The sequence below is a fragment of the Podarcis bocagei genome (assembly GCF_964188305.1).
Source record: "Podarcis bocagei genome assembly, chromosome: 6".
NCBI classification, from domain to species: domain Eukaryota; kingdom Metazoa; phylum Chordata; class Lepidosauria; order Squamata; family Lacertidae; genus Podarcis; species Podarcis bocagei.
This window is the reverse complement of record NC_138130.1, coordinates 78,467,960-78,495,658: the sequence shown is the minus strand read 5'-3', so window position 1 is coordinate 78,495,658 and position 27,699 is coordinate 78,467,960. Positions and strand designations below refer to the sequence as shown.

At 46.5% G+C, this 27,699-nt stretch overlaps 1 protein-coding gene across 1 annotated transcript in view; it reads left to right on the top strand.

Moving 5' to 3' along the window:
* Positions 1–1,285: 1,285 nt before the first annotated feature.
* Positions 1,286–27,699, top strand: part of ARHGAP31 (Rho GTPase activating protein 31) — a 95,445-nt gene continuing 69,031 nt past the window's right edge. Inside the window, exon 1 of the mRNA XM_081197852.1 lies at positions 1,286–1,421. Within this exon, the coding sequence (XP_081053978.1) occupies positions 1,322–1,421 (100 nt within the window). The 5' untranslated portion in view covers positions 1,286–1,321. The remainder of the gene's footprint in view (positions 1,422–27,699) is intronic.

Genomic DNA, 27,699 nt, shown 5'->3' with positions numbered 1-27,699 from the left:
TGCATCCATACTGCGGAAGGGCAGGCTGTGAGGTAATTGATGGCTGGTTTCTGATCTGAAGGAGTGTTGCGGGGGGGGGGGGGCGGCTGCCGGGGGGAGGCGCTGGACAGAGAGAATCTTCTTGCTGCATTTACCTTTCTCTTTACTTGTGCCACAACTCTTTTTGCTTGCCCGACCCCCTTTTGCACACAATTCTGCCGCACGCAGGAGAGAGAAGTAAGATGCATTTGGGTTGAGAGTGGTGCTGTGGCAAAACAACAACAACCACACCACCACCCAATAAGTAGAGCTGGGCATTTATTGAAACCAGTTATGCTCTTTCTCCCCCCCCCATCCTCTAGCCCCTCCCTAGGCCTATTTCAGAGCTGACCATTTGTGGAACAGGAAACGTCAGAGCTCCGAGCTGCTGCAGCCTGACTGAGTGGAATTATTTCCTTTCAGGCTGTCCCGTTACCTTTTAGTTGGCAGGACGTCCCCGCCTCTCCCTGCTCTGAACAGCCCCCTTCACTCTCTGCCTCTCCCCCCACTCCTACACTTCTCTCTCTCTCTCTTCACTGCCAAAAAAGTCCATCCTCCGCCCCCTCCTCAGCTAACTTCCTTCCAGCATTTCCTGAGCTGGATAATCCCAGGATTTGTAAAAACAGGGGAAAGGGGAGAGCGAGAGTGAGGGCACTAACTTAGGGAACCCAGCCCTTGTTTCTCCTAACATTGTCCAGTGGCTGCAGGGGGGAAAGAAACTCCCCCAGGGGTGTAAAAAGTAGTGGGCTTGCCTTTCTCTCTGTCATTTTGCTCTTTTCCCTCCCTCTCTGTCTTTTTACAAGTTCTTGGAAGAATCATTTTGCAATCTCTACTGCCTGAAGGACCCATCTTGACATACTTTTGATTGCCGGCTTGGATTGGTTCTGGAGGTTCCTGGGACCTGACAGCGAAGGAAGAGGGAACTTCAGCTAACATCTGCCCCATTGCTACCAGTCTCTCTGGAGGCATTGCTTCATCACCACCATCCGCCTCCCTCTTTGCAGAAGCCTCCTGAACTTGGGCTATGATCTCTCTGCTGCTGCCTGCTGGAGATCTCCGCATTGTCCTGACCTCTCCCTTCTGCAACAGAAGCAGCCGCAGCAGCAGCAGCTTCACATCTGGTGGGGATTAATGTGGAGACGTCCAGCTGGAAGTTCTTCTGGACTTTCGATGTGGCTGACCGGAAGCGGGACACGGGCGACGGCGAGGGTCTGAGGGAGTGGGGGAGCTTTGCACTTGTCTGGTGCAAAGCGAGGGGGGTGGGGGGGAAAAGAAGGAGGGGGGCTCTTTTCGGAACCAACTCATGAAGAACAAGGGAGGAAAGCCGAAAGTCAAGAGGAAAGGAGCCACAAACGTCTTCGGCTGTGATCTGACAGACTATCTGGAGAGCACGGGACAAGATGGTAATATTTATTTTTTAAAAAACAACAACAACCAAGGCCTTATTCTTGCTTTCTCTAGAGATGGGTCTATTGCAGTGCCTTTTGAATGGGAGGATTAATTGTCTACAGAAATGATTATCTGGTCTGGATAGGACTTTAGTGCCTTGTTCTGTCAGCGACCAACTAGCAATGTGCTTAGTTCAGGGAAATGTTTTGCTGTGTGAGAGAGAGGAAGATTAACTATTTGCCATCAAGTCTCTTAACTTGAGGCACACAGAGAAAGGATACTTTTCAGTTACTCAGAGGTGGGGTGCGTGAGCACGAGGCTTCAAGATTGCTCCTTAGGATGTGGCCCTTCTGTGTTTCGCAAGACTTTCCCTGCCCCCAGCCACAGGATGCCACAGAATCAATGGAGACGGGAGACACATCAGTTCTCAGAATAAAGGTTGCAATGAAGATGTAATGGTGGCTCTTAGGCCCAAGCAAGGCTCCCCAAATTTTCTTACTTGTGAGACAAGGATGTGGGAGAAGGATCCGCCAAAGTGGGAGCACAGCAGTTGGTGCTTCTTACTAGAAACCCACACCCCTTGCCTACAATCCTTTTTCTCAGACGAGCATATGATGTGTCAGACCGTGGGAGGTGGCAGTGCCAATCTGCTTTTCAAGCGGACGAGATAGGAGAGAGAAGCAGAGAACATTTCTTAAAAGTGGGCTGGGTGACGCGAAACATATTGCTGGGTCTTTGGAGGTAGAAGGATTCCTCCCACCTTCTTCTTGGAAACTAATATTTGATGAGAAATCGCTCAGGATTTTCCCCCTCCTCTGCCATCTGCATCCACATGACGTTCCCAGTTTAGATTTATTTGGTTTCCTAAAACTCAGACTTTCCGGGCGAGGCGGCTCCTTGAGCAACATTATTAGGGTGTTTATTCAATAAATGTGGGTGACAGTCATTACAGATGCCTCAGAAAGGAAGTGTATTCATAATAAACTAAGGGACTTTGCTGTTACTCAGTGTTGTGGGCTGCCAGAGTACATGACGTTGTTCTCGTGTTTCCTCTCTTACACAGGCACATTATACAGAGCATGTGTTTTCCCCCCAGATCAGTCCATCAAGCTAAGCTTAATTCATTTGACAAATGTTCATGGCATTTGTGTCGCTGTGTACATTGCAACTGCTGCCTAAATGCAGCCACTTTTAGGTTGCTGTTTTTCTCATTTGGCAGTCCATAGCAATACTTCAGGCCTGTTCATCAAGGAACCTGAAGGAAGAACTACAAGGGGGAGGTCTAAGTTTTCCCAAATCAGGCCTCAGCAACTTGGGATCCACAAAATCAAGCATTGTCCACCAGCCATTTTAAATGTGGATTTACGTGATTTGCCTGCCTAATGCGCTCTTCCTCTGAGGCCTTGCTGCAACTCGGGATTAGAGTCAGGGTCTTTTCGGTTGTGGTCCCTGGACAGCAACAACAGCCACACCCACGCAGCAACAACCCAGCCCCATCAGCCAGCAAGGGATGATGGGAGGTATAGTCCAGCTACATCTGGAGAGCTCAACATTGGCCACCCTTTGTGTGTGGATAGCAGTAGACTAGATAGGCCAAAGGTCTGTTTTGATGTGGCAGCTTCCTATGTGAGTATTTTCTAGCTGGCTATGGCTTTTAGTTCTCCGTTGTTGTTTTGTTTGCTTGCTTATTGTTATAATGCATTTCTTTAATGATTGTAAGCTGCCCTAGGGGCTAAATGCGGGGAGAAAAGTGTCTTAATAAGTAAATGTATTGTTTTCTGCGTGATGCCCACCTCCTCCCACCCTGGGTTTTTTGCAGTCTCAGAAGGGCAGCAAATACAGAAGATTTACTGGTCTCTTGTGGGCCACCATAGATGGCTTTGTGGGTCTCCAGTTGCGCTGCCTTGTTCTCGATTCAATGTAGCCAGGAAAACAGGAACAAGAAGGCAGCTTTTATTTATTTTAAAGAAAGGTGTGATGGGATCCTGTATATTCTCCAGCGACTGCAGACTTTGTCACCAGCTTCTTTTGCAAGATGGCTCGGTCTACCAGCGTGGTCTGTTGTGAGGAGTAAAAATGGGCAAAAGTGAATTCCTTTTCATGTTTGCTGAATGGCATGTCCCATTGGCCAGCAGTGTGTGATCTAGTAATGAAAGACTCCATTGTTACAGGAGCCATTAGAAGGATGTGAGTTAGATCATAGGGTGTAGGTTAAATCTTAACGATAACAAGAAGCAGAAGAGATGTGGGAGTTTTTATTCCTTTGTTCTGCGGCAAGGCAAGGAGGTGGAATAATATTAAAGACAAATCTGCTCTCTAGGTAGCTGTGAGGGCAGGCGGGGGTCAGGTGTCACTAGCATGAGACTTAGAAGCCTCCAAATTACCCTAATTGGAGCCCTTGAGTTGAAATGGCGTCATTTGTGATGGGCAACCATCTATCAGGGGAAAGCGTTTGTTCAGACCCTCCCCACCAAAGGGAGCCAAGCAATAACCTTGAAAGCGGGAGCGTTCTACCTGTTACATCACTTTACCTCCTGTGTGGAAAGGGTGGACAGTACAGATGGATCTGGCCACTATTTATTTATTTATTTGCTTTTTTGTAAAAAAAGGTTTTAGGATTCCTTTGAGATTTTGTTTCTTCAAGGAGCTGGAACATATGATATGGGGCTAGAGCAAAGGTTTCTAATTAGCTAAGTACTGCGAACCCCCTACTTCTCAAAAGACCAAGCCATGGGCCCCCTACTTTGTCTCTGTGGTAGTTTTCGTTAATGTGAATGGTGCCAGTTGGACCACCATTTGGGAACCACTGGGCTAGAGTGTTTCCTCTTCTTATTCAGAGTAAAGCATTCAGATGTGGGGCTCTGTGAGGAAGAGGTGGGGAACCTGTGACCTTCAAGTTATTGAACTGGCACCACCCCTGACTATAATTTATTTATACCCCACCCATCTGGCTGGGTTTCCCCAGCCACTCTGGGCGGCTTCCAACAAAATACTAAAATACAATAACCTATTAAACATTAAAAGCTTCCCTAAACAGGGCTGCCTTCTAGTCTTCTAAAAGTTGGGTAGTTATTTTTTCTATGGGAAGTCACTCCCTTACTTTTTGTGAAAGCGAGTTTCATACTGAAGAGGTACTTTCTTTTGCCTGTCCTGAGTCTTCCACTCAAACCAGTTTCTCCCCTTGATTGAGTTGTGCGCTGATACTTCCAGCTCTCATTACGACTTAGGGAAGGGCACTTAGTAGTTCGATGGCTGGGAGAGAGATCCTGACTAAAACAAATGTCTAGATGTAGTCACAGGAAGTGGTTTGGCAGTTCTATACAGCTTTCTTCCTTCTAGGTCATCTCTTAGCAATAACCCTTGGCTTATGTAAAGCAGCAAGGGGGGAGGGGAGAGACTGGGTTGCTAGAACTGTGTACTTTTGGCTGAGATGTCAATCTAACCTCATGCCTGCTCTGCCACTGAAGAGCACAAATGTTGCTTTTGCCCCTACTGCAGAGGCTGATGGGCTTTTCCATGGTGAAACTGTTTGAGGCAAAAGTGGGGCTAAACACAGACTTGTTTCTCCTGCTCTGATGATTGGCAGGTGAAGGAGAAGCACGACGAGCAGCCTTGTGGAGGCTTTCAGAACAAATGAATGGCACATTGAGCTGTGGTTCCCATGCAGCTACCTGCCTGCATGGCCACTATCATGACTTGCTCACCTGGAATTTGAGGCTACCATAGCAAAATAGTTTGCTTCTCCTGGATTGCATCCAGACAATCACCACGTTTCACTTTTCTTTGTTTTCTACCTTTCTTTTTTCTCTTTCGTGTGCATCCGTGGGGGTGCACAGAGATTTCTCATGTGATATGTGCAGATCAGCACAGGAGCAGGGAAAGGGGCAATTTCCTCATTATTGCTGCCAAGCCCAGCATTGAGATGGGAAGCAAAATTACACCCTCTCTGCTCTTCAGGGAGCCAGTGTGGTGTAGTGGTTAAGAGCAGTAGTCTCGTAATCTGGTGAACCGGGTTCGCGTCCCCACTCTTTCACATGCAGCTGCTGGGTGACCTTGGGCCAGTCACACTTCTTTGAAGTCTCTCAGCCTCACTCACCTTAGGGTAGTGATAAAGCAGGATATCAAATCCAAACTCCTCCTCCTCCTCCTCCTCCTCCTCCTCCTCCTCCTCCTCCTCCTCCTCCTCCTCCTCTTCTTCTTCTTCTTCTTCTTCTTCTTCTTCTTCTGGTCTTGAAGAGTAGAGAGGGCATTATTTTTCTTGCCATCACAGTGCTGGGCTGGGTGCAGAGTATTAAATGTCTCTTCACCCAGCCCTGCACCATGATGTTACCCACCCTTAAGAATAGCCAAGGAAAGCCTATTCTCCTCCTTCTCGTTCTCCTTCTCCTTCTCCAAGCAACCGTCTAGTCATTCCCAGGATGTGGAAAACACTGGAATGCTCAGGAAACAGGAAAGAGTGTTCCAATCTGCAATGTTCAAGTGGCCAGGAAACAATGGCGCTATGCTCCTTGCTGCAGCTGCCATTGATTCAGGAGCCAGAATACTTTATGTTTAAGGTGCTGCCACTACTGATGCCTCTCCACCCTGACCTGGTGAAATGGGTGAGGATCTGGTGGATCAGCAGAAAAGTCTAGGTGGGCCAGAACGGGGCCCACAGGCTGATGGTTCAACACCTCTGCTGTAAAACATGTTCTTACTACATGAAGCTCTGCCCTGCCACATATTGGCTGCTAGCAGTGTGTACCAACAGAGAAAGCAGCCACTCATTTGGCTGTTCATACGTTACAAAATGTATGAGTTACAAAAGGAAGAAGAGAAACCAATGAATGTGAAAGAGGGTTTCAAAAGTTTCAAAAGTGGAAGAGCCAGAGGTTGGGAAATCTAGAGCGCCTCAAGAAGAGGTCATGATGAGCTTTCCTTTCCCCTCCTTTTTCCTTCCTTGTAGGAAGTGGCTTTAAAGCTGGCGGTTTGAATCCCTGCTGCGGGGTGAGCTCCCATTGCTCAATCCCTGCTCCTGCCAACCTAGCAGTTCGAAAGCACATCAAAGTGCAAGTAGATAAATAGGTATCGCTCCGGTGGGAAGGTAAACGGCGTTTCCATGTGCTGCTTTGGTTCGCCAGAAGCGGCTTACTCATGCTGGCCAATAAAGCGAGATTAGTGCTGCAACCCGAGAGTTGGCCACGACTGGACCTAATGGTCAAGGGTCCCTTTACCTTTTAAGTACTTGCTGCTAGCAAGATTGGCTTTGAAGTGTAGTTTGGGGTGTTGCGCAGTGTGAAAAGGAGTGTGCACACAACTCATCACAAGCCAGCCTTTTCTTTTTTGCACTTCTGGTGCAAATTATGCGCAAGACAGCAGCTGTGCTGGTAGCCATGTGTCTTGCCCATGGAGGAATGTTAAAATACTCCCTCCCCTTACACACAACAGCAGAAGGGTCAAAGGGAGGCATACTGGTTATGCCACAAGTGCATCCACTGTCTCATTTTCTTTGAAACCACATGAACTCCCAGAGGTGTTTCCCCTCACTATTTTAGGGATTTCTTACACTGACTTAAAGTTTTATGATGATTAAAACACCTTGGCACCCCTTCTCCATTGCTTTCTCCTTTAAATGAAAAAAGGAAATTTCTCAGCTTCTTTGCATCCCTTGTGGTAGCAGATACTTTTTCAAGCTTTCTTTTGCAACCGGAGATGGAAACTTTGTCAGTTCCTTTTTTTAAAAACCAAACAAAAACAAAATGTTATTAATCCCTGACATCAGCAATGTAAACTGGAATTCCTTGTTCTGCAGCTTACACTGGAAACAGCACATTTTTTTCTTGGGCTGTCTTGTCCGCTCAGAGCCAAGCCCACAATTTCTTCCTCAAGCAAAGGGAACACTTACTTAACTCTCTGGGCATTTATGCTAAGTCAGGCTTTTAGAATTTGGTGGTTGGATGATGACTGAGCAAACAGACACACAGTCCCATCCTATTCACGTTGGGTCAGAAGTAAATCTCATTTTGCATAGCCTGCAGCTGCAGTTCTGTGTGCATTTACTTGAGAGTAAACTTCATTAGACACAGGGGGTCTTCTTTCTGGCTAACGTTAATAGATTCCTATTGTATAGTTTTGAAACCCAACACTGAATGTAAACTGAGCTCAGCCTGAAACAGTTTAATGAAACATCAAGGAAGAGAAGGAAGAGGCATTCACAGCCGCAAATAGAAAATGGGATACCAGCCAGATTTTAGCACTGCCAAAAAGGATCCAGGGTCTTTGATGGATCACAAACTGAAGGCAAGGCAATGAGGTTACACTGTCTTATAAAACGGCAAATGGCATTTATCACATCAGCTTTTTTGTTAGATAAATTAACTCCTTTTATAAGGTACTGGAATCTGCATTGTAACTTTATTTCACTGGACAGAGAATTGTTTTTGTTATGTTTTGAAAAATCATACAATTAAAGTTTTTATTTTTATTTTTTTAAAAATACTATAAAAAACTATTTCTCTTGAGAATTTTCCAGTTGACATGAATGTTACTCCTGCCAACAACCTTGGCTTCAACAGGATCATTCCTGAGTAGGCTGGACAAATCTTGACAGTTTCGGATTTCTTATTTTTCTAGTCTTAAGTTCAGTTTGCTTTTTTCAAAAAAAAAAACAAAAACCTTATTAAAATTAGTCAGCGTTTTAGTGCAAAATTATATTAAATACATATTTTTGCGGACAAAATGAGTCTAATGTATGCATTTTCTGTTATTTTCAGCATATATACATTTTTAAGGCACACTTTCCTCTTCATATACACATTTTGGCACACATTACTTGGTTGGAAGGGTGCATCACAAAATTCACAGAAGTGCAAATTTCAAAGTATCGCTGTGCTTTGGTTCTCATATTGTTTCAGAAAGTGCGAGTTGGGCAGTTTCGCATTAGAATTCAAACCAAACCGAATTTCTCCTTCATCTCTACTCCTAAGTATCCTCTCCTGTGCTGTGGAGCCCAAAGGGCACCCTGGTTTTCTAGAGAACTTTGGACAATGAACCCAATTCAACAACGCCTGGGATGCAAGTGATTGAAAGCTCACAGCAAACACAACTGAAGATAAGTTAGAGTACAGTAAGCCCACAACCTATGCTGGTGTTATGTTCTGGGAAAAGCCAAAATCCTGTATAGTCAAAACACATTGGGTGCAATGGTGGGTTGGAGAGCCAATGTCTTTTTTTCCTGGAAGCCCACCCCTTTTCCGCCCCCCCTTTCTATTTGTTGCTATATTTTTTGCCAAGCATGTAAAGCTGGCAGAAGCCTGTAAATTGTGAGTTTACTGTACATACTTGTGCCTCTTGTGTGGTGGTGATGGCACTGGAGAAAGCTTGCCTCTCCACTACTATTGCATCCTCAAGTAGCCACCCAGCAAAGCTATTTAGAGTACTTAGTGGGCTGGTGAAGTCTGGCCCTAAATTGGTATTAACAGGACGGTCAGAAGCCTTCAGTTCACAGACTTGCAGTGTGCTTGAGGATTAACTCATTCAACGCTGTCCCAGTATTGCTGCCGTAGTCAGTATGGTTTCAGAGGAGGTTTCTTGAGCACCATCTAAGCATGCTGTAGGAGAACTGTTTTGGCCACTGTGGCCCCCATACTGACTATGGACAAGACCATGAAGAATCATTCTCTATTCCTAGAACAAACTCTCTCACTCACATATAGAAGAAAGAATGCTAAGGTTCTGTTGGCATAATTATAAAGTATAAATTAGGGGCATTGGTCAACTGCCACATGTATTGGGGAGGGGGCGCACCAAGCTTTTTCTTACCCAGTGCTACAAATCCCTTAATATTAGAGAATGGGCCATAGCTCAGTGGTAAAGCATCTATTCTGCATGCAAAAGGTTCCAGGTTCTATTCCTGGCATCCTCCAAGCACAGCTGGGAAAGACCTCTGCCTGACATGCTGGAGAGCTGGAGATCACCCTTCCCCAAGCTGGTGCTCTCCAAATGCTTGGGACTGCAACTCCCATCAAGATTGCCAATGGTCAGGGATGATGGCGATGTAGACAGTATTGAGTTGGATGGATAATTGGCCTAACTCAATATAGAACAAATTCCTATGTACCACCACAAATTATTTATATGCCATCCATCTAACTGGGTTGTCCCAGCCACTCTGGGCAGCTTCCAACAAATTATAAAACATCAAACTTAAAAACATCTCTATACAGGGCTGCCTTCAGACGTCTTCTCAAAATCATGTTGTTATTTATCTCCTTGACAACTGATGGCAGGGCATTTCACAGGGTGGGTGCCACCACTGCGAAGACCCCCTCTGCCTGGTTCCTTGTAAGCTCACTTGCAAAGGGAACCACCAGAAGGTTCTCACTGCTGGAGCACAGTGTCCGGGCTGAATGATGAGAGTGGAGATGCTCCTTCAGGTATACTGGGCCGAGGCCGTTTAGGGCTTTAAAGCTCAGCACCAACAGTCCCCTGTGTGACTCATAACACGATGAAAATGTTAAAGCTGCCCTTGGTTTTTGTTTTACATATGAGGAGCATAACACTTAGTGTCAGAGAAATGTAGGAAAATATCCAGGTCTCCATCTATTCCTCTGCAAACGTTCCCTAAGAGAGATATTGAAATCTGGGCATCAGGCACACGTGAGAAGGAAACTGGGTTTTCATGCTGTTTGCTGCATAGTTTGTACTTTTGTTCTTTGTTCTGCCAAACAGTGATACTTTCTGTGGAGTCTGCATTTTGATTTGAGGAGAAGCTCTCTTTGAGCCAAACTCCAAACCTGCTGTCCAGATGTGAATTTGGGTTGTCTCTATCGTGGCTCCCCCCTCCCATAACTGCATGCACATGCCTGTATTTTAATAGACTTTTTGACAGAGTGATATGTTCTTCTCTGGGTACATATGTGTACGAGGGAGTGAGTGCATTTTGAAAATTTTCCTTGTGTACATACGTCATCGTTGTATTGGCTTGTCACACAAATAAGGACAGAGAGACTTAAATTTAGTAGGTAGCCCAAAGTGCACTCAGCACAGTTACAACACACGTAGCGATAATGTTTTAGTCAGGTGATCATGCCAGGCGACTGAAGAGGAAAGAAACACACCAAAATAAAGCCACATGTCTTCAAACATTTTTCTGCCCCTCTCTTACACACAGAGCTTCAGTTAGCTTCCTGTCTAGAGCCAGGTATGTAAAGCTTTGGAGAAGCAAGGTTGGCTGAGCAGCAGACCCCTGCTACTGTTTCTCTCTTAGTCTGTCACTGACTTAAAGCTGAATTTGATCTGTGCATATTGATAACATCCCAAAACCTGGAGACCAAGTCCTGTGAGGAACAGCTGAGGCAGCTGAGTCCTATGAGGAGAAGAGGCAATTCAGAGGTGATGGGATAACCATCTCCAGAGATTTGAAGGGCTGTCACATAAATGGTAGAATGAAATTTGGGGGGGTTGCTGCTTCAGAGGAAAACCTGAACCAACGGGTTCAAATGACAAGAAAGAGGATTCTGACAAAACGTCAGAAAGACCTTTGTGATGCTATGAGCTGCTCAACGGCAGAAGAGACAGCCTCAGAAGGTCACTACTTCTCCTTTGTTAGAGTCCTTTAAGCAGAACAATGTCAGATAAGCCATGGCAGATCAGACCAGTGGCCCGGCTATTCCAGCATCCACTTCTCATAGTGACCAACCAGATGCCTGTGGGAAGCTTGCAAGCAGGACCTGAGTGCAACAGGACTCTCTCCCTCCTGTAGTTTCCAGCAACTGGTATTCAGAAGCAAACTTCCTATGGCAGTATGAGGCAAGGGCTGAATGATCCCCTGGCAGGGATGCAGTAATAGCAGAGTTCCTGCACTGGAAGCAGGTTTGTCCAGGTGACCTTTGAAGAACCTGCCAGCTATGAGTCTATGGCCTGTTTGATTCCATGCTGATTGCCTCTCCTGCTCCCCAATTCATACTGTGGGCAGTATAGGGGCTGAGTGTTCAGTTTTTGCATTATAGTGCTACAGCACCAGGCTCCACACAGGCTATGCAGCATGTGGCACAATCAGCCCTAAAACTTCATATGTAGCACACAGTGGTGGTGTTTCAGGCTAGGGGCGCTTCTCCTGCAGCACAATGTCCAGCCAGGGCTAGACTGGAGGGCCATGACATGGGGCTAGAATGGGTGAGAGTTCAGGGGAAATTGAAGGCAGAGGATGCACACCTACATTTGTGCATAACCTGATCCGAATCTCAGCTCCACTCATTCCCGGATACTTTAAAGTTTAAGGAACATACAGTGAGGGGGGAAAGTATTTGATCCCCTGCTAAATTTGCCCGTTTGCCCTCTGACGAAGAAATGACCAGTCCATAATTTTAATGGTAGGTTTATTGTAGCCGTGAGAGACAGAATAACAACAGGAAAACCCTCAGAAACCCAGAAGACAAAAGTCAGAGATTGATGTGCATTATAATGAGTGAAATAAGTATTTGACCCCTTTGCAAAAGATGACTTAGTACTTGGTGGCAAAACCCTTGTTGGCAATTACAGACGTTTCTTGTAGGTGGCCACCAGGTTTGCACACATCTCAGGAGGTATTTTGTCCCACTCCTCTTTGCAGATCCTCTCCAAGTCAGTAAGATTTCGAGGCTGATGTATAGCTACTACACTAAACCTACCATTAAAATTATGGACTGGTCATTTCTTCGTCAGAGGGCAAATTTAGCAGGGGATGAAATAGTAGAGCATAGAATCATAGCATTGTAGAGTTAGAAGGGACCTAAAGGTCATGAGACTCTTAATCTTAGAGTCGTGAGTTTGAGCCCCACGTTGGGCAAACAAATCCCGCATTGCTGGAGTTGGGGCTAGATGACGCTCTTAGTCCCTTCCAGCTTTACAATTCTGTGCTTCTAGGAGTGATAGGCCCAAGTCCATCCAGTGAGCATCATGGCTGAGTGGGGATTTGAACTTGGGTCTCCCAGGTCCTAGTCCGAAACTCTAACCCAAACATCAAATGATTGCTCTAGTAGCTTGGTGTTTCTTTGGCTTCTCTTTTATTTAATATTTAAACTAATATTTTCTTGCATATTTGGGTTTCTATCAGATATGCAGAACACCCTCCTCCCCCATGCTTGCGAGGCCAGTTTTGCCACCTCGCTGGTCACCATGGTGCCACCCGCTTCACTGTTAGAAGGAACGCTATGTGATGAGCAAAATGTCCAGGCAAATGAGTCCTTATTTATAGAACGTAGCAGGCTGCAAATAGTGGCATATACTGAAATAAGCACGGTCTGTAGGCGTAGACTGCGGTAGATGCTGGCATACGTGCAAAATATCTCTGTAAGTTCATATATGTGGCTTTCTTCTTGCTGGGCAAAAAACAAAAAACAAAACCTGGCTTGGCTGTTTGAGCTTTTAATAAACTGAAATTGTCTAGCTTGAGTGTTTGCTAAAGTTGGAGGCTCAGGATAGTTTTAGGCATTCTGGCACTCTAAGCTGGGCTTTCTGTGAGCCAGGGTTCCCTGCAGTTCATTCCTGGTAACTGTATTTGTGCTGCGGAACAATGCTAAACCAATAAAGAGAGTGCATCTGAGCATACAATCATAGAATTGTAGAGTTGAAAAAAAACCCTGAGGGTCATCTGGCCCAACCTCCCTGCAATGCAGGGATCTCAACTAAAGCATCCATGCACAAGATTTTATTATATATATTCTCTCTCTCTCTCTTTCTCTCTCTCTCTCTCTCTCTCTCCTAGCCCCATTTGCATATCTTTTGCCTGGAAGGGGACAAAATGTGTGCACAATATGCATATTCAAAAGCTACAAATATTTATATGACTATGTAGGTGTGATTGAATGTGAACTAAGTAATGCATTATAATAAGTGACAAGTTTTATTTGCAGTATTTGGTCTTTACTTTCTGCTGCATTAAGAGGCACCCACTTTTAAAAAATGTGCCGCTAAGCAGCCACTTACATTTGCCTTGTACTGAGGGCAGCCCTCAGAAGGCAAATGTGAGGATAAGTTATTTATCCTCCCCTGTGGTGAGTGCCTGAGGGCCCTGCTCTTGCCACTTACCATCTGGCTTGGGGCGGGGCCTGGGGCCTCACAAGGACTGCTCTGCTGCCCAGGAAGACTCCCCTGTGGTGAGTGCCTGAGGGCCCTGCTCTTGCCACTTACCATCTGGCTTGGGGCGGGGCCTGGGGCCTCACAAGGACTGCTCTGCTGCCCAGGAAGACTCCCCTGTGGTGAGTGCCTGAGGGCCCTGCTCTTGCCACTTACCATCTGGCTTGGGGCGGGGCCTGGGGCCTCACAAGGACTGCTCTGCTGCCCAGGAAGACTCCCCTGTGGTGAGTGCCTGAGGGCCCTGCTCTTGCCACTTACCATCTGGCTTGGGGCGGGGCCTGGGGCCTCACAAGGACTGCTCTGCTGCCCAGGAAGACTCCCCTGTGGTGAGTGCCTGAGGGCCCTGCTCTTGCCACTTACCATCTGGCTTGGGGCGGGGCCTGGGGCCTCACAAGGACTGCTCTGCTGCCCAGGAAGACTCCCCTGTGGTGAGTGCCTGAGGGCCCTGCTCCTTCTTGCCACTTACCATCTGGCTTGGGGCGGGGCCTGGGGCCTCACAAGGACTGCTCTGCTGCCCAGGAAGACTCTCCTGCGTGAGTGCCTGAGGGCCCTGCTCCTTCTTGCCACTTACCATCTGGCTTGGGGCGGGGCCTGGGGCCTCACAAGGACTGCTCTGCTGCCCAGGAAGACTCTCCTGCGTGAGTGCCTGAGGGCCCTGCTCCTTCTTGCCACTTACCACCTGGCTTGGGGCGGGGCCTGGGGCCTCACAAGGACTGCTCTGCTGCCCAGGAAGACTCTCCTGCGTGAGTGCCTGAGGGCCCTGCTCCTTCTTGCCACTTACCACCTGGCCTAGGGAGGGCCTGACAGGCCTCACAAGGACTGCTCCTGCCACTTACTATCTGGCCCAGGGTGGGGCCTCACAAGGATGGTTGTTGCCATTGATGCTGCTACTGCCCAGGAGGACTCGGAGGAGTGCAGAGCTCTTTTTAACATGTTTTGTTTTGTTTTTGTTTTTTAATATTTCCCTTTCCCTTTCGATTCTATATGTGGGGGTGGGATGGATGTTTGGGTGGGCTGGGGAATTTGTTAGATTTTGATGAATTTGTAATTTTTGCAGTTTTTGTTTGTATTGTTTTATTGTTTTCTGGGTTGTTTTTGTTTTTTGTTTTTATTGTTTTAAGGTTTTATTGTTCTAGGCTGCGAAAGAATACTATTAATTGCCATCAATGGAGGCCACTATGAGGCCTGGGATTGCTACCGTGGAGGGGCGAGGGAGGTATGGCGGTGGGGGCAGATGTTACAGGCGAAGGGGATCGAGATATGGATACGCTCGTACCCTTTCCAATCTGCGCCCCATCCCGAGGGACGAGGGTAGGGTGAGCAAGGATTACTCACCTCCGTCACTGGTGCTGTGCAATGCCAGGTCTATAGGCAATAAAACCGCCACCCTACGAGATTTCTTTATCTTGCAGGGGGTCGACCTGGCTTGTGTGACGGAGACCTGGGTGCGCGAAGGGGCAACAGTTACCTTACGAGAGATGGCGCCCCCGGGTTTCTCTGTCCTCCACCAGTCGCGGACTGTGGGCCGGGGGGGAGGGGTGGCATTATTAATCCGGGAAGATTGTCCTTTCAGGGCTCTACCATCGCCATCGATCCCCGGCATTGAATGTGTTGGCCTAGTGTGGGGCTCCGAGGAGAGCTTGGCTGTCTGGCTGGTGTACCGGCCACCTAGCGCACCAGCAGCCACCCTGTCAGGCCTGCTGGAGGCGGTGGCCGGCTGGGCCTTGGAGTTCCCTAACCTATTGGTATTGGGGGACTTCAACATCCATGCTGATGCCACTCCCTCCTCACAGGCTCTGGACCTGGTGTCTTCCATGGCGACACTAGGGCTCTCCCAGTTTGTTTCGGGCCCCACACATCAAGCAGGCCACACGCTGGATTTGATCTTTGGCGTCGGTATAGATGTGATCATGTCTCCTTCGATTAAGGTGCCATGGTCTGATCACTACGCTCTGAAAGCCAGGATTGACTTTCCACCCCCACCCTGCTTAGGTGGCGAGCCAATTTGGGCTCGCCCGCAGAGGCTGATGGACCCTGAGAGATTCCGCCAAGCCTTGCGGGACCTTGCTCCCCCTGGCGACTCATTGACTGAGCTTGTTGAGGGCTGGAATGCCCAGCTCCTGGCAGCCATCGATGAGATCGCACCTAAGCGCCCTCTGCGACCCCGCAGAAACCGGGCTCCCTGGTTTACCGAGGAGCTCCGGAAAATGAAGCGGGACCTCAGACGGCTAGAGCGAGTATGGCGGGGTGCCCGTGACGGAGCCTCAAGAACATCTTATAGGGCTTTTATGAAAACCTACGAGATGGCGGTGAAGGCTGCTAAGAAGTCATACTTCTCGGCCTCCATTGCATCCGCTAGCTCTCGCCCAGCGCAATTATTTAGTATAATCAGGTCTTTAACGTCCCTTGAGGGACAGCCAAATTTAAATAACAAATTGACACACGGCTGTGAGGCATTTGCGAGCTTTTTTGCGGAGAAGGTCTTGTCGCTCCGCCATGACCTCCCTGCCAATTTGGATACAATAAAGGAACTGGAGGCCCCTCGACTGTCCTCGGGTCCAGTATTGGACCACTTCGACCAGATATCCCCAGCCGATGTGGACAGACTCCTCCGAGCTGGAAAGCCCACCACCTGTCCTCTCGACCCATGCCCGTCTTGGCTGATTAGAGCGTGTCCAGACGAGGTGCGGGCCCTCCTGGGGGATATCATCAATTTGTCCCTTGGCACGGGGACATTCCCAGGGGAACTGAAGGAGGCAGTGGTGCGCCCGCTCTTAAAGAAAACATCATTAGATCCTTTAGATCTATCCAATTACCGCCCGGTTTCGAATCTTCCGTTCCTGGGTAAGGTGATTGAGAGAGCGGTTGCTGAACAGCTTGGTGGGTTTCTGGATGAAACATCGGCTCTGGATCCATTCCAGTCCGGCTTCCGCGCTGGTCATGGGACCGAGACGGCTCTGGTCGCCCTAACAGATGACCTTCGTAGACAGCTGGATCGAGGCGGGTCGGGGCTGCTGATTCTTCTAGATCTATCAGCAGCTTTCGACATGGTCGATCACGAACTTCTGGACCACCGCCTTGCCGACGTGGGGATCCAGGGCACAGTCCTTCAATGGCTGCGCTCGTTTCTCTCTGGTCGGGGACAGAGGGTGGCGCTTGGGGGGGAATTGTCATCGCGCCACTCCTTGGTGTGTGGAGTACCTCAGGGTGCGATACTCTCCCCGATGCTTTTCAACATCTTTATGCGCCCCCTCGCCCAGCTTGTTCGGAGTTTTGGGCTGGGTTGTCATCAGTATGCCGATGACACCCAACTCTATCTGTTGATGGATGGCCATCCTGACTCGGCCCCAGACACACTGACCAGATGTTTGGAAGCTGTGGCTGGATGGTTACGTGGGAGCCGGTTGAAGCTAAATCCTTCGAAGACAGAGGTCCTGTGGCTGGGACGGGGCGATATGGGATTGGGGGGGCAACTCCCATCTCTTGCGGGGGCGCAATTAGTGCCAGCACCGTCCGTTAAGAGTTTGGGTGTAATCTTCGACACCTCCCTTTCCATGGAGGCGCAGATTGCAGCTATAACAAAGGCGGCATTTTTCCATCTCCGCCAAGCTAAGCAGTTGGCTCCTTACCTCTCTCGCCCTGACCTAGCCACTGTGATCCACGCGACGGTCACCTCCAGACTGGATTATTGTAACTCGCTCTACGTGGGGCTGCCCTTGAGACTGACCCAGAAACTCCAGCGGGTGCAGAATGCTGCAGCGAGACTCCTTACGAGGTCTTCGCTGCGAGATCACATTCACCCGGTGCTATACCAGCTGCACTGGCTCCCGGTGGAGTACAGGATCAGGTTTAAGGTGCTGGTTTTAACCTTTAAAGCCCTATATGGCCTAGGACCCTCGTACCTACGGGACCGCCTCTCCTGGTATGCCCCACAGAGAAACCTACGGTCTTCAAATAAAAACATCTTGAAGGTCCCAGGCCTCAGAGAGGTTAGGCTGGCCTCAACTAGAGCCAGGGCTTTTTCGGCTGTGGCTCCGATCTGGTGGAACGCTCTGTCACAAGAGACCAGGGCCTTGCGGGACTTGACATCTTTCCGCAGGGCCTGCAAGACAGAGCTGTTCCACCAGGCCTTTGGCCAGGGCACAGCCTGACTCCCTCCCTCGGCAATCTTCGCAGAGCTCTGGCCCAATGGTTGCCAGTGGCTTGAATTAATTAATTTTTATAATGAATGATTTTAGAATGTTGTTTATGTTGTACTTTTGTACTGTTTTATTGTTGTTAGCCGCCCTGAGCCCGGCTTCGGCTGGGGAGGGCGGGATATAAATAAAATTTATTATTATTATTATTATTTAGAAAGAAAATTATCTGCAAGGCTGAAGTTCATAAAAATTAACCTGTACGCATAAAAAAATTTACATCAGTTAGGCAGCATCTAGGCATACCTTCAAACAGAAGCAATGCAGATTTATGGTGTGGACTGACCTTTGCTTATCCCTGCTCCTGTAACACATAATACCTGCAAACCCACCCAAACTATCCTCCATCTGATCTTCTCATTCTTCATCCTGCCTTTCCACTTTGTCTTATGTTTTTCAGTATCTTCCTTTCTTTCCTACTCAACATTACTACTACTACTACTACTACTACTACTACTGTACTACTACTACTTTACTTAGCTGAGAAGGTGGCAGCAGGGTGGTGGGTGGTGGCTGCATATGTAACTGACAAGGGTCGGCCAATTAGCACTGTCCACAGCCTTGCACTGAAAAAGGGGGAGGTGGCTTTATGACTCACACTAGGAGCAGCCAATCAGTGCTGTGCGAAACCAGCTTCTGCTGAAAGCTGGAAGCACGGGTTTCCCTTGTGGGTTGTACATGTGCTTGAAATACGGTGGTTGTGTTTCCACAGTGGCCTTCTGGCTAAGATTATGTGCATCTGCCTGTCCTCTTAGCGCATCAGAACACCTGTTATCCCCTGTTGTACTCAGAGCAGTATGCCTGGTCACCTGGAGGGACTGGCCCAAGGCATTCAGAGATGTACAGCTATTCACAGGCCCGCTATAATTAGTGCATGAGAAGAACTGCTTGGCGATATTCAGAGATATCAGGCATTCAGTTTTGGGGAGTGGGGACTTCAGCGCTTTTCTCAGTCTCCACAGGTGCATGAAACCCATCCTTCAGTCTTTGCAGAGCGGCAGAGAACAAGAATCTATAACAGCAGACTCTTTCCCTCCCTCCACCCGCCCCCCTTGTCTTTAGCTAACATCTCCTCTGGAGATTCAGCAATTTGGTTACCTCAAAGGGAAAACTGACAAGCCCTGTCAATCAGAGCCATGTATTAACACTGATATCACGGGGAGCGGAAGCCATATGTTTGCTCTTGTTCCTTTGCTGTCCGTTCTCGTCTGAGATTATGTTTTCATTATTTCCTCAATCTGCTGCTTGTTTCCTGGGAGCCGCGGCTTATTGTCACTGCAGCCGAACATTCGTGGTGCTATCACAGCTCTCGGCTTTGTTTCTGAGTTTCCTTTAGCAAACTTAAAACAACAGCAACAACAACACCACAAAACGTTTCACTCTGCTGCATATCCTGTTTTACATTTTCCCTCTGCAGTCCTTGCGTGAGGCACGCATCTCGTTCTAATACACTGGGTCCCCTTCTCCTCTTCCCAGGCTGCTAAACAAATCACATGTTTTCGGCGGCATATTCTCCAAATCAGATTTTACAAGGATACATTTTTTCAAAGGGAAGGCATTTCCACCCCCATCTTTTCAACGGTTTCTTACAGCAGATACATGCTGAGTTGGGGTGGGTGGGTGGGTATTCTGGAGCATGTAGTATATTTCAGCTGTAAAAAGTACAGACGTCATAGATGAGTGAAGGCAGATACATGAGGCAAAGAAGTAATGGAATACTTTGTGGCCTGATTTCATTCTCCAGCCAAGACTTCAAAGCGATTCATGGTTTTACCCTGGGGAGCCTGCAAATGCAACTTATTTTTATTTATCACTATTACTATCAGCGTGGAGTGCCCGGCACTGCCTGTGAATTTCTAGAAACCAAAAAAACCCCCAACATTGTGATTTTGAAATGGATAGTGTGTCATTTGTGAGCCAAAAAATTAGGTGAAATCACACCAAAGTCATGTTTGGGTCTGCCATATTGATTCAAAATGGCTCTCAGAACCCACACGGTGATGTATACACTCACCCCCAGTTCAGCAGCCCTCATACTGAGTACGATGACAATAGCTCAAGAGGCAGCAGAACCTTTGCTAAAAAACTGGTGGAGTCACACCAAAGTCATGTTTTGGTCTGCTACCGTGATTCAAAATGGCTCCTGGCACCCAAATGTCAATAGCTACCTCCTCGCCTTCACTTGAACATGATTTGAAGCCTGACACAATCAGGAAGGTCCATAGCTCAGTGACAGAGCTGTTGCTTTGCATTCAGAAGATCCAGGCTCTGTCCTTCTCATCTCCAGGTAGGGCTGGGAGATAACTCTGCCTGAAATCCCAGAGAGTTGCTGCAAGCCAGGGTAGACAATACTAAGCTAGATGGGCCAATGGTTTGACTCAGTATAAAGCAGCTTCCTGTGTTTCTAGGAACCCTGGTAAAGCAAAGGCTTCTACTTGCCCTCAACAGGAACATGAATGGAAACTCCTGTGTTGCTTCCCAGATTGAACACAGTAAGATTGGGGACTGAGCAGACAGGGACACGCCTGGTGGTGTGTGCAGCCCCATGCTTCTTACTTGTACAGTGGTACCTTGGGTTACAGACGCTTCAGGTTACAGGCGCTTCAGGTTACAGACTCCACTAACCCAGAAATAGTACCTCGGGTTAAGAACTATGCTTCAGGATGAGAACAGAAACTGTGCGGTGGCGGCAGCAGGAGGCCCCATTAGCTAAACTGTCCTCAAGTTAAGAACAGTTTCAGGTTAAGAACAGACCTCCGGTCATTAGCTAAACTGTCCTCAAGTTAAGAACAGTTTCAGGTTAAGAACAGACCTCTGGAATGAATTAAGTTCTTAACCCGAGGTACCACTGTATTCATATTTCCTGTTCAGGTATAGTACCCATATTATCTGCCATGAACTTTAGTTAGGAACACAGTCAGTGATGTGAATATTCCCATTATTCTGAAACCTGTTTTTTTTAAAACAAATCTATACAATATTCACTGGTACTTCTGGCACAGTAACTTCTTCTTCTCCAGGGTAACTGCACTTTACTGTTGTAGTAGTTTGGGTGCCAAACATGCTATCTCCTTTTTCTTCCACAACCCCTGCCCCCCTCTCCATTCTCTCTTATTTTGCATTTTCCTTGGCAATTAATAGCCTATTGATGCAAAAGTTAGAAAGGATTAGCATAAAGAAAATGTAAAACTGTTCTGCACTTCATTAAAAAAAAGCAGCCATTTAGTTTTCATATTTAACTGACTAAAACTCCCCATAATGAACTCAGCATAAATGCATCAGATTTTCCAGACTGCTAAGCCTGTCATTGGGGAATTGCTTTGCAGATGTTTTCTTTAAACAGGGTCCAGCATGAAGTGGAATGCAAAGATTCTCATCTGCAGATTTGGTCTGAGAGCCATCTAAGGGACCAAGTGAAAGGGATGAAAGAGAACCTTCAGTGGATCTCCCCATTCCATGAAACAAGCGTTTTATCATTTCAGAAGATACTGTATTCTGTGGTTCCTGAGCAACTTGTATTATATCATGCCAACATCGCCCCCCCCCATTAAATGAATGTCTTGGCTCAGTAAATAAATATTTAGTAGCTGGTCTCCACAGTCCAGTTAAGATGGAATGCTCTGCCAAGATGGATAGATTTGCCAATTTAATGAAAACAAATTAGGTATTCCAACTTGATTGGGTTATGGAGCAAGCTGCATGGGAATTCAAGTTATGTGGGTGCTATGATCTTTAGCTGCCAAGAGCTGCTTTTTTTCATTATTATATGCCCAAAATTACTGCTTGCATGTTTCCACAGTGAACAGCCTTTCCCAACATGGTGCCCTGCATGCATCAAGCAAGACTGACACAGAACAGTGCCTGAATCTGCTCTTAGGATACCTCCAGATGGCCTGTTTATTGAGCGGTCCTTCTTTTTTGTTTTCAAGGACATTGGGCTATGTTGACTATGCCAATGAGTGTTCATTCTGATTTGTTTGTGCAGAGGTTAGATGGCATTTTGTCAAAGCAAGTGTCATTGCACACTTTCTAGTGACTTTCCCCATCACTTTCCTTATTTTGGGGGGAAGCAGAGTAGTTGCATCAAAGCTCCTAATTATCTATAACCACTCAACCTGAATTTGCTAGTGTGTGATTGAATCCCACCCCAAAACACCCTTAGTCACCAAATGTGTTGAAACTTTGCAATGGATTCTTGAATAAGGGGCTCTTGAGTGCTAAACCCAACGGACGAGTAGCCCACCACTCTGTTAATTCTGCAGCAGCACACACACAGATGATGGTATTTAAGTTACTGACCTTAGCTGTTTTTAATAACAATTGAAATGTTCCTTTTCACTAGCAGCTATATTAAAAGATGTTTTCCTTTCTTGGGCACCCCACGGTATGGAATAACAAGGAATGGCAATTTGTGAAGTGGGGAATTCCAGTGTTCCTGATGGGAGAGGCTGGCCATCGTCCTCATATTTCACTTTTATTCTTAATTTAAGGGAAAGAAATGGTACGGCAGCTATTTAAATGCGGAGCGGCTTCAAAGACTTGAGCCGTGGTCAATGTGTCATGCTTCACAAACTTGTTTGGGGCTTTCACCAAAACACACACACGAATTTCAGGCAAACAATGTGAGTTGCCTGCACCAGCCTCCCCTCCCAATTAGTCCTGGATTTGTTTTCTTCTCTGCTGTAATGTGATCCTGGGCATGCCTGCATCTAATACAGAGAGTTCAGAGGCTCCTTTGGAGATGCTTTGTTATATACACCATGCTCTGCAGAGGCAAGAGGGGAGGCAGGCAGGCAGGAGGAATGTCTGTCCTGCTGTTGGATTCTCAGCTGCCTGCTGAGGCTCAGAATTCTGCCTTTGCATCTGAGCAGAGTTCACTTCCATTCATCCTCAGCTGCCCCCCTCAATACCACACAACTGCTCTCCTCCCCTCTCTCACTCCTTGCCCTCTTCCATGTTCAAGGCTGAGCAGCTCCAGCCATCTTCGGAGATACCGTTATCCAATATGGTGTTTCAGGCCAGCGGCATCTGCCGGATTTATCAACGGAATCAGGGAGTTTTATCCATTCTCTTTAAATAATACATGCATGTTAAAACAACAACAACCAGACAAAAATTGCTTTTTAGTCCTTGGGCTAAGTCGCTGCTCTCCCAGTTATGACTCCGTCAGTTGAAGTGTTTTTGGAGCAGGGCTGCCCATATGATAGAATCATAGAAGGGACCCCAAGGTAATCTAGTCCAACCCCTGTTCTGGAGGGGAAATCTAGGCAGGATGCTGACACTCAGCCACAAAAGTACAGTGGTACCTTGGTTCCTGAACGGCTTAGTTGTTGAACAAATCGGCTCCCGAATGCCGCAAACCCAGAAGTAAGTGTTCTGGTTTGCGAACGCTTTTCGGAAGCCGAACGTCCAACTCGGTTTCCAGTTGAGTGCAGGAAGCTACTAGAGCCAGTTGGAAGCCATGCCTGGGTTTTTGAATAGTTTCGGGAGACAAATGGACTCCCGGAACAGATTAAGTTCTGTAGTTGTATAGTAGGATTAGGGGTCTTTTCAGGTTATCATTCCTTAGCACAACAAACATGCTGGTCATTTTGTATGTTGGGGGGATCTGAAATGAGCACCCCTTTAGTGAAAATCTGAAGGAAAATTGGAACCTCTTACTTGGGAGAAACACCCAAGGAATCTTGGAAGCTACTGTCCCCAGAGATCCCTCTGAAGAGGCATCTGGAAATTGCAGTTTTCTGAGGAAAATAAGGGGTTTCCTAACAACTTTCAGAACCCTTAACAACCCGCAGCTCCCAGAATTCTTTGGGGGAAGCTATGATTGTTTAAAGTGAGGGAATCATAATGCTTTAGATGCATTGTATGAATGTGGCCCTAGTTATCATGTTTCACAATGGGCAAAATGGAGGCTTGTACTTTCATGATTTAAACATTTTTTTAAAAAAAAGAAATACTGAAGTTTTGCCTAAGAGTGATATTTACCTGACCAAGTGATAAAGAGGCGTTGCGCAAGACATCTGTTCAAAATAACACTGATAATTAAAAGCTCTAACCTAACTGGGTTATAAAAATCTGAGTGTGCAACTGGTGGAAATAGGCATTTGGCTATTTCCACCAGTTGGAAATGGCTGTTCTGTGCTTAGGTAAGGAGATGATGGAAGTAGATGTCAGAACCTGCCCACTGAAACATCACCACGCGTGACAAACCACCAACCAGAAAAGATGTGCTTATGAGCTTACACACCAACTGTGATTGCAGATGCATAACAGGCTAGTTCTACTTAACCGGGTTTTCTGCAGTATGAGGATAACTGGGTTAAATGTTCAAAAAGTATGGGCTGGCATTTTGATGATGACATCATGAGGATGTAACACACCGTGAGTTGCCCTGATTCCAAACTAAACTCCTGTCTGGAAGCACCGGAAGCCAAAGTTCCCCCAAGAATTGCAGTGGCTCAAGGAACAGAGCTTCAGCTCAGCTCTTGGAGCCCATAATTCCCAGGCATCCACCCAGTGATTGGTGACCTTGATGTCTTTGCCATCACAAGAGCACAATATTTTTTCCTCTTCTGCAGGTTGGAAACTGAAGCCAGATAACATTTATTGGAGTGTAAAGTGACTCAGAGTGAGAGACAAAATGGTTTGATGAGGCATTGAAAGAGGGATAGAAAATCAGCCTGGTCATTAGAAGACGAGAGGTCATTTCAAGCACGGGAGCAGATGTAAAAAGAAGACATGAATTCCAAATGTGCTAATTCTGACAGGAATCTTTTTGAATGCTGTCGAATACACCCACCCACCCCTAATACATAATTTCTCCTTCCTGAGGCTTCTGCTTTCATCTCAGTACAATTACTGACCAGGTCAAATCTTCTGTGAGGTTCTTGTGCCAAGGGCAGATCTAACTGGAGAAATGAGAGTGATGGGTTGACTGTGTCAATGTCTGCGGCTGTCATTTTCTGAGGAATCAGGTGCCTGCCAGAGACTGTTTTATTGTTTATGTATGTGCTGTCTGGAGATGAAAGAGCAAGATATACGAGGCGTGGGATTTGGATGAGGAGACTCCAGACAGCAGAGACAGGTTTCAGTATGGACTCTCAAAGCTAGGACCGAGCAGCAGGCTTTTCCATCCAGGCCGCATTGCTTTGGATAAAGCCGCATCACTTCGCATTGCCAGTGGAAACAGCGACCTCAAATGGCAGCCAGCCCCCTCCTTGACACTATCAATTAGGTAGCTTCAAAGGAGGAAAAGGAGCTATCTAATCTGCAGACAGGAAGGTGGCGAATTCTAATTAGGTCTAAATTTTGTCCCACTTAAATAGCAGGCTGCCACTCACTCTGTCAGAAGAATCAGCATAAGGGAGATTAATGACCCTACTCCAACATGCACACACAAAGATGGCAGCGCCGTAATCTGGAGGCTATGAAGCGAGCCGCGCTAGTTATACAAGCCACGGCTGGTTGGTCCTTGGATGGGTGTTCTCTAAGGAAAAGCAGGAAATAGGATGTTGATGACTCAGAATCTTTCTCCTTAGCATAATGAGAGCATTCGGAGGTGAGAATGTCCCTTTGCTGTAGTCTGGAGGGAAAACTCTAATAAGCATTTGCAATCAATTAAACAAACTCTCGGAAAGTATGTCTTTCAATAATGTTTTTCCTGATAAGCTTCTGGTAGGCTTTAAAATCTTTATAATTATTTGTAAGGGCAAACAGAAATAATTAACAAGAAAGAGATTAGTCCTAATATGTTTTCTCTTCCTTACGGCCCACCCACCCCTCTGCTGCACCCCTCATCCTCCTTCTAAGATAGCTATCAATAATGTGATATCTAGATTGATCAAAAGGGAAAGAGATAAAATGAATGGAAAAGAAAATGACAGTATGGGAAAAGGGAAGAGTGGTAAGTAAAACAGCAAGGAGAGTTGGCAATAAGGTCTGCAGGCAACTAGTCCTTAAGAATTAGGTTCCAAAATGCTTCGTGGATCTGTATCTGAAGATTTGGGAGTGAAATTCTCTAAATCTATGGATGGTCGCAGTAGTCTGAAAGGAAATGCAAGGTTATCCAGCCCATTCAGTGCTAGCTGGTGCCCATTGGATCTGGTAGGGTGGAAGACAGGGAGACCTACAGTAGATGGAGCCAGAGCCAGTGATAGGTGGAGCCACCCAGTTCATTTTCTCCTTATCTTCTTTCCTGCTGAGTTCTACAAGGGCAACACTTAGACCAGAGTTTCCCACACTTTGATCTCCAGCTGTTTTTTGGACTACAACTCCCATCATCCCAAACTACCAGGACCAGTGGTCAGGGATGGTGGGAACTGTAGTTCGAAAACAGCTGGAGACCCAAGTGTGGGAAAACCTGACTTAGACTAATGAGGAGGAACCTGATAGGCAGTGCCACCCCCTAAGGTGGTGGTAAGTAAGAAGGAGGGAGGTGGGGAGTGACTTAGAGCAGACTTAGAGCCCCCTGTGCCCTAATGGACCAGTCTCCACTGGGCCCATTGCAAGCAAGCAACATTTTCATGGGTATTTATTTATCCAAGCAAAAACGGACAAAAGCCAAGGCATCTGTTGCAACTGAACCCAGTGTTCATCATGGGGAATGATATTGCTGGAATTATAATGAAGCAGCTAATAGATTCAGCTAGAAACTAAAGAAGAGCAAAAAGAGCTCTCTTTTACTGAGTTGATACTTAACTGTTGTTGCCCTCTGCTAGCACACATGTGAGTGTTTCACCTTAGATCATGTGAGGGTATTCAATTGCAGATCACCATCTTGAAGGGAGTTGCCTGTTGAGTGTTTCTCAAGCAGCTAAGACAAAGGATGCAATAATGAGGTCTCTTCTAAAGGGAAAACTTATCCAGGCTGTAATGGAGGCTGTGGCGAAAGGCAGACTTCTGATTTTAGATCCGTTTGGAGTATTTTATAAGAAGCTGAGCCTTTGCTGGACATGCACATGATTGTATGGACTTATTTGGATATATCATTGATATTTTGTACCTGTTTTTTTAAAAAAAGTTCTGGTTAGTAAAGCTTTGAACAATACTAATGGTTCTGGACAACGTTTTATTCCAAGAGGAGTCAGTTTTTATGCATCCAATTGCTTCAAGCTGTGCAATATTAATATCTGCAATATTAATATCTGCAATTGGCACTCTCTCAGTCCCCACCCTGTCTGCAATATGGGGATGATAATAATATCACAATCTACCTTTACAGTGTTTGCTGCCTGCTGGGGTACTGTGCGCTAAACATTTTTGACACTCAGAAAAGCACTACATAAATGTGAAGTACTGTATTGTTAGCTATTAATTTCTGTAGCCCGGCCTGTGAAGTGCTTTCCATCTCTCCACTTCCAAAATTCACGTTCTGATTGTAGGAGCCAGTTAACATGCTTATGCTGTTTCTTGCCCCATTTTGTGAGGAAGCAGATCAAGCCCAGTGAGACTAAATGAATGAGAAATGCTTCGAGGGAGATGAAACTGCAAGGCTTATAGATTTGCCAAGAAAAGTTTGAAAATGAAATTAATACCGGCATAGATAGACATAATGACTTGGTTCAGAAATAATTAGAATGAGCTTTGTGCTCCTCTGTGTCCTCCCCCCCAAAAAAAAAGGATAGTTGTGCTGCAGCAAAAAGAACAGGGAATATTGTGGCACCTTAAAAGACTAACCAATTTATTCTGGCATAAGCTATCATATGCATGAAGCTACATCAGATGCATGAAGGGTTACACTGAATTATAGATATATAGTCATAGTGAGGTCAGAGGGAAATGCAATCCAGAAAAGTACAGACAGTAATTAACAGAGAGTTGTATCCAATGAAGGCATCCCATTAGCACAAAGACTTCTGCCTGTGCAATGGGACTTCCTTTCCCTCTCCCCTCTCCTTATGCTCCCCAATCTTTTATGAGGATTTCCCAGTGATACTTCACAGAACAGTTCTTGGTAACACAGACATTCTGGCACTGGTAAGCAAATGAACACATACAGTAA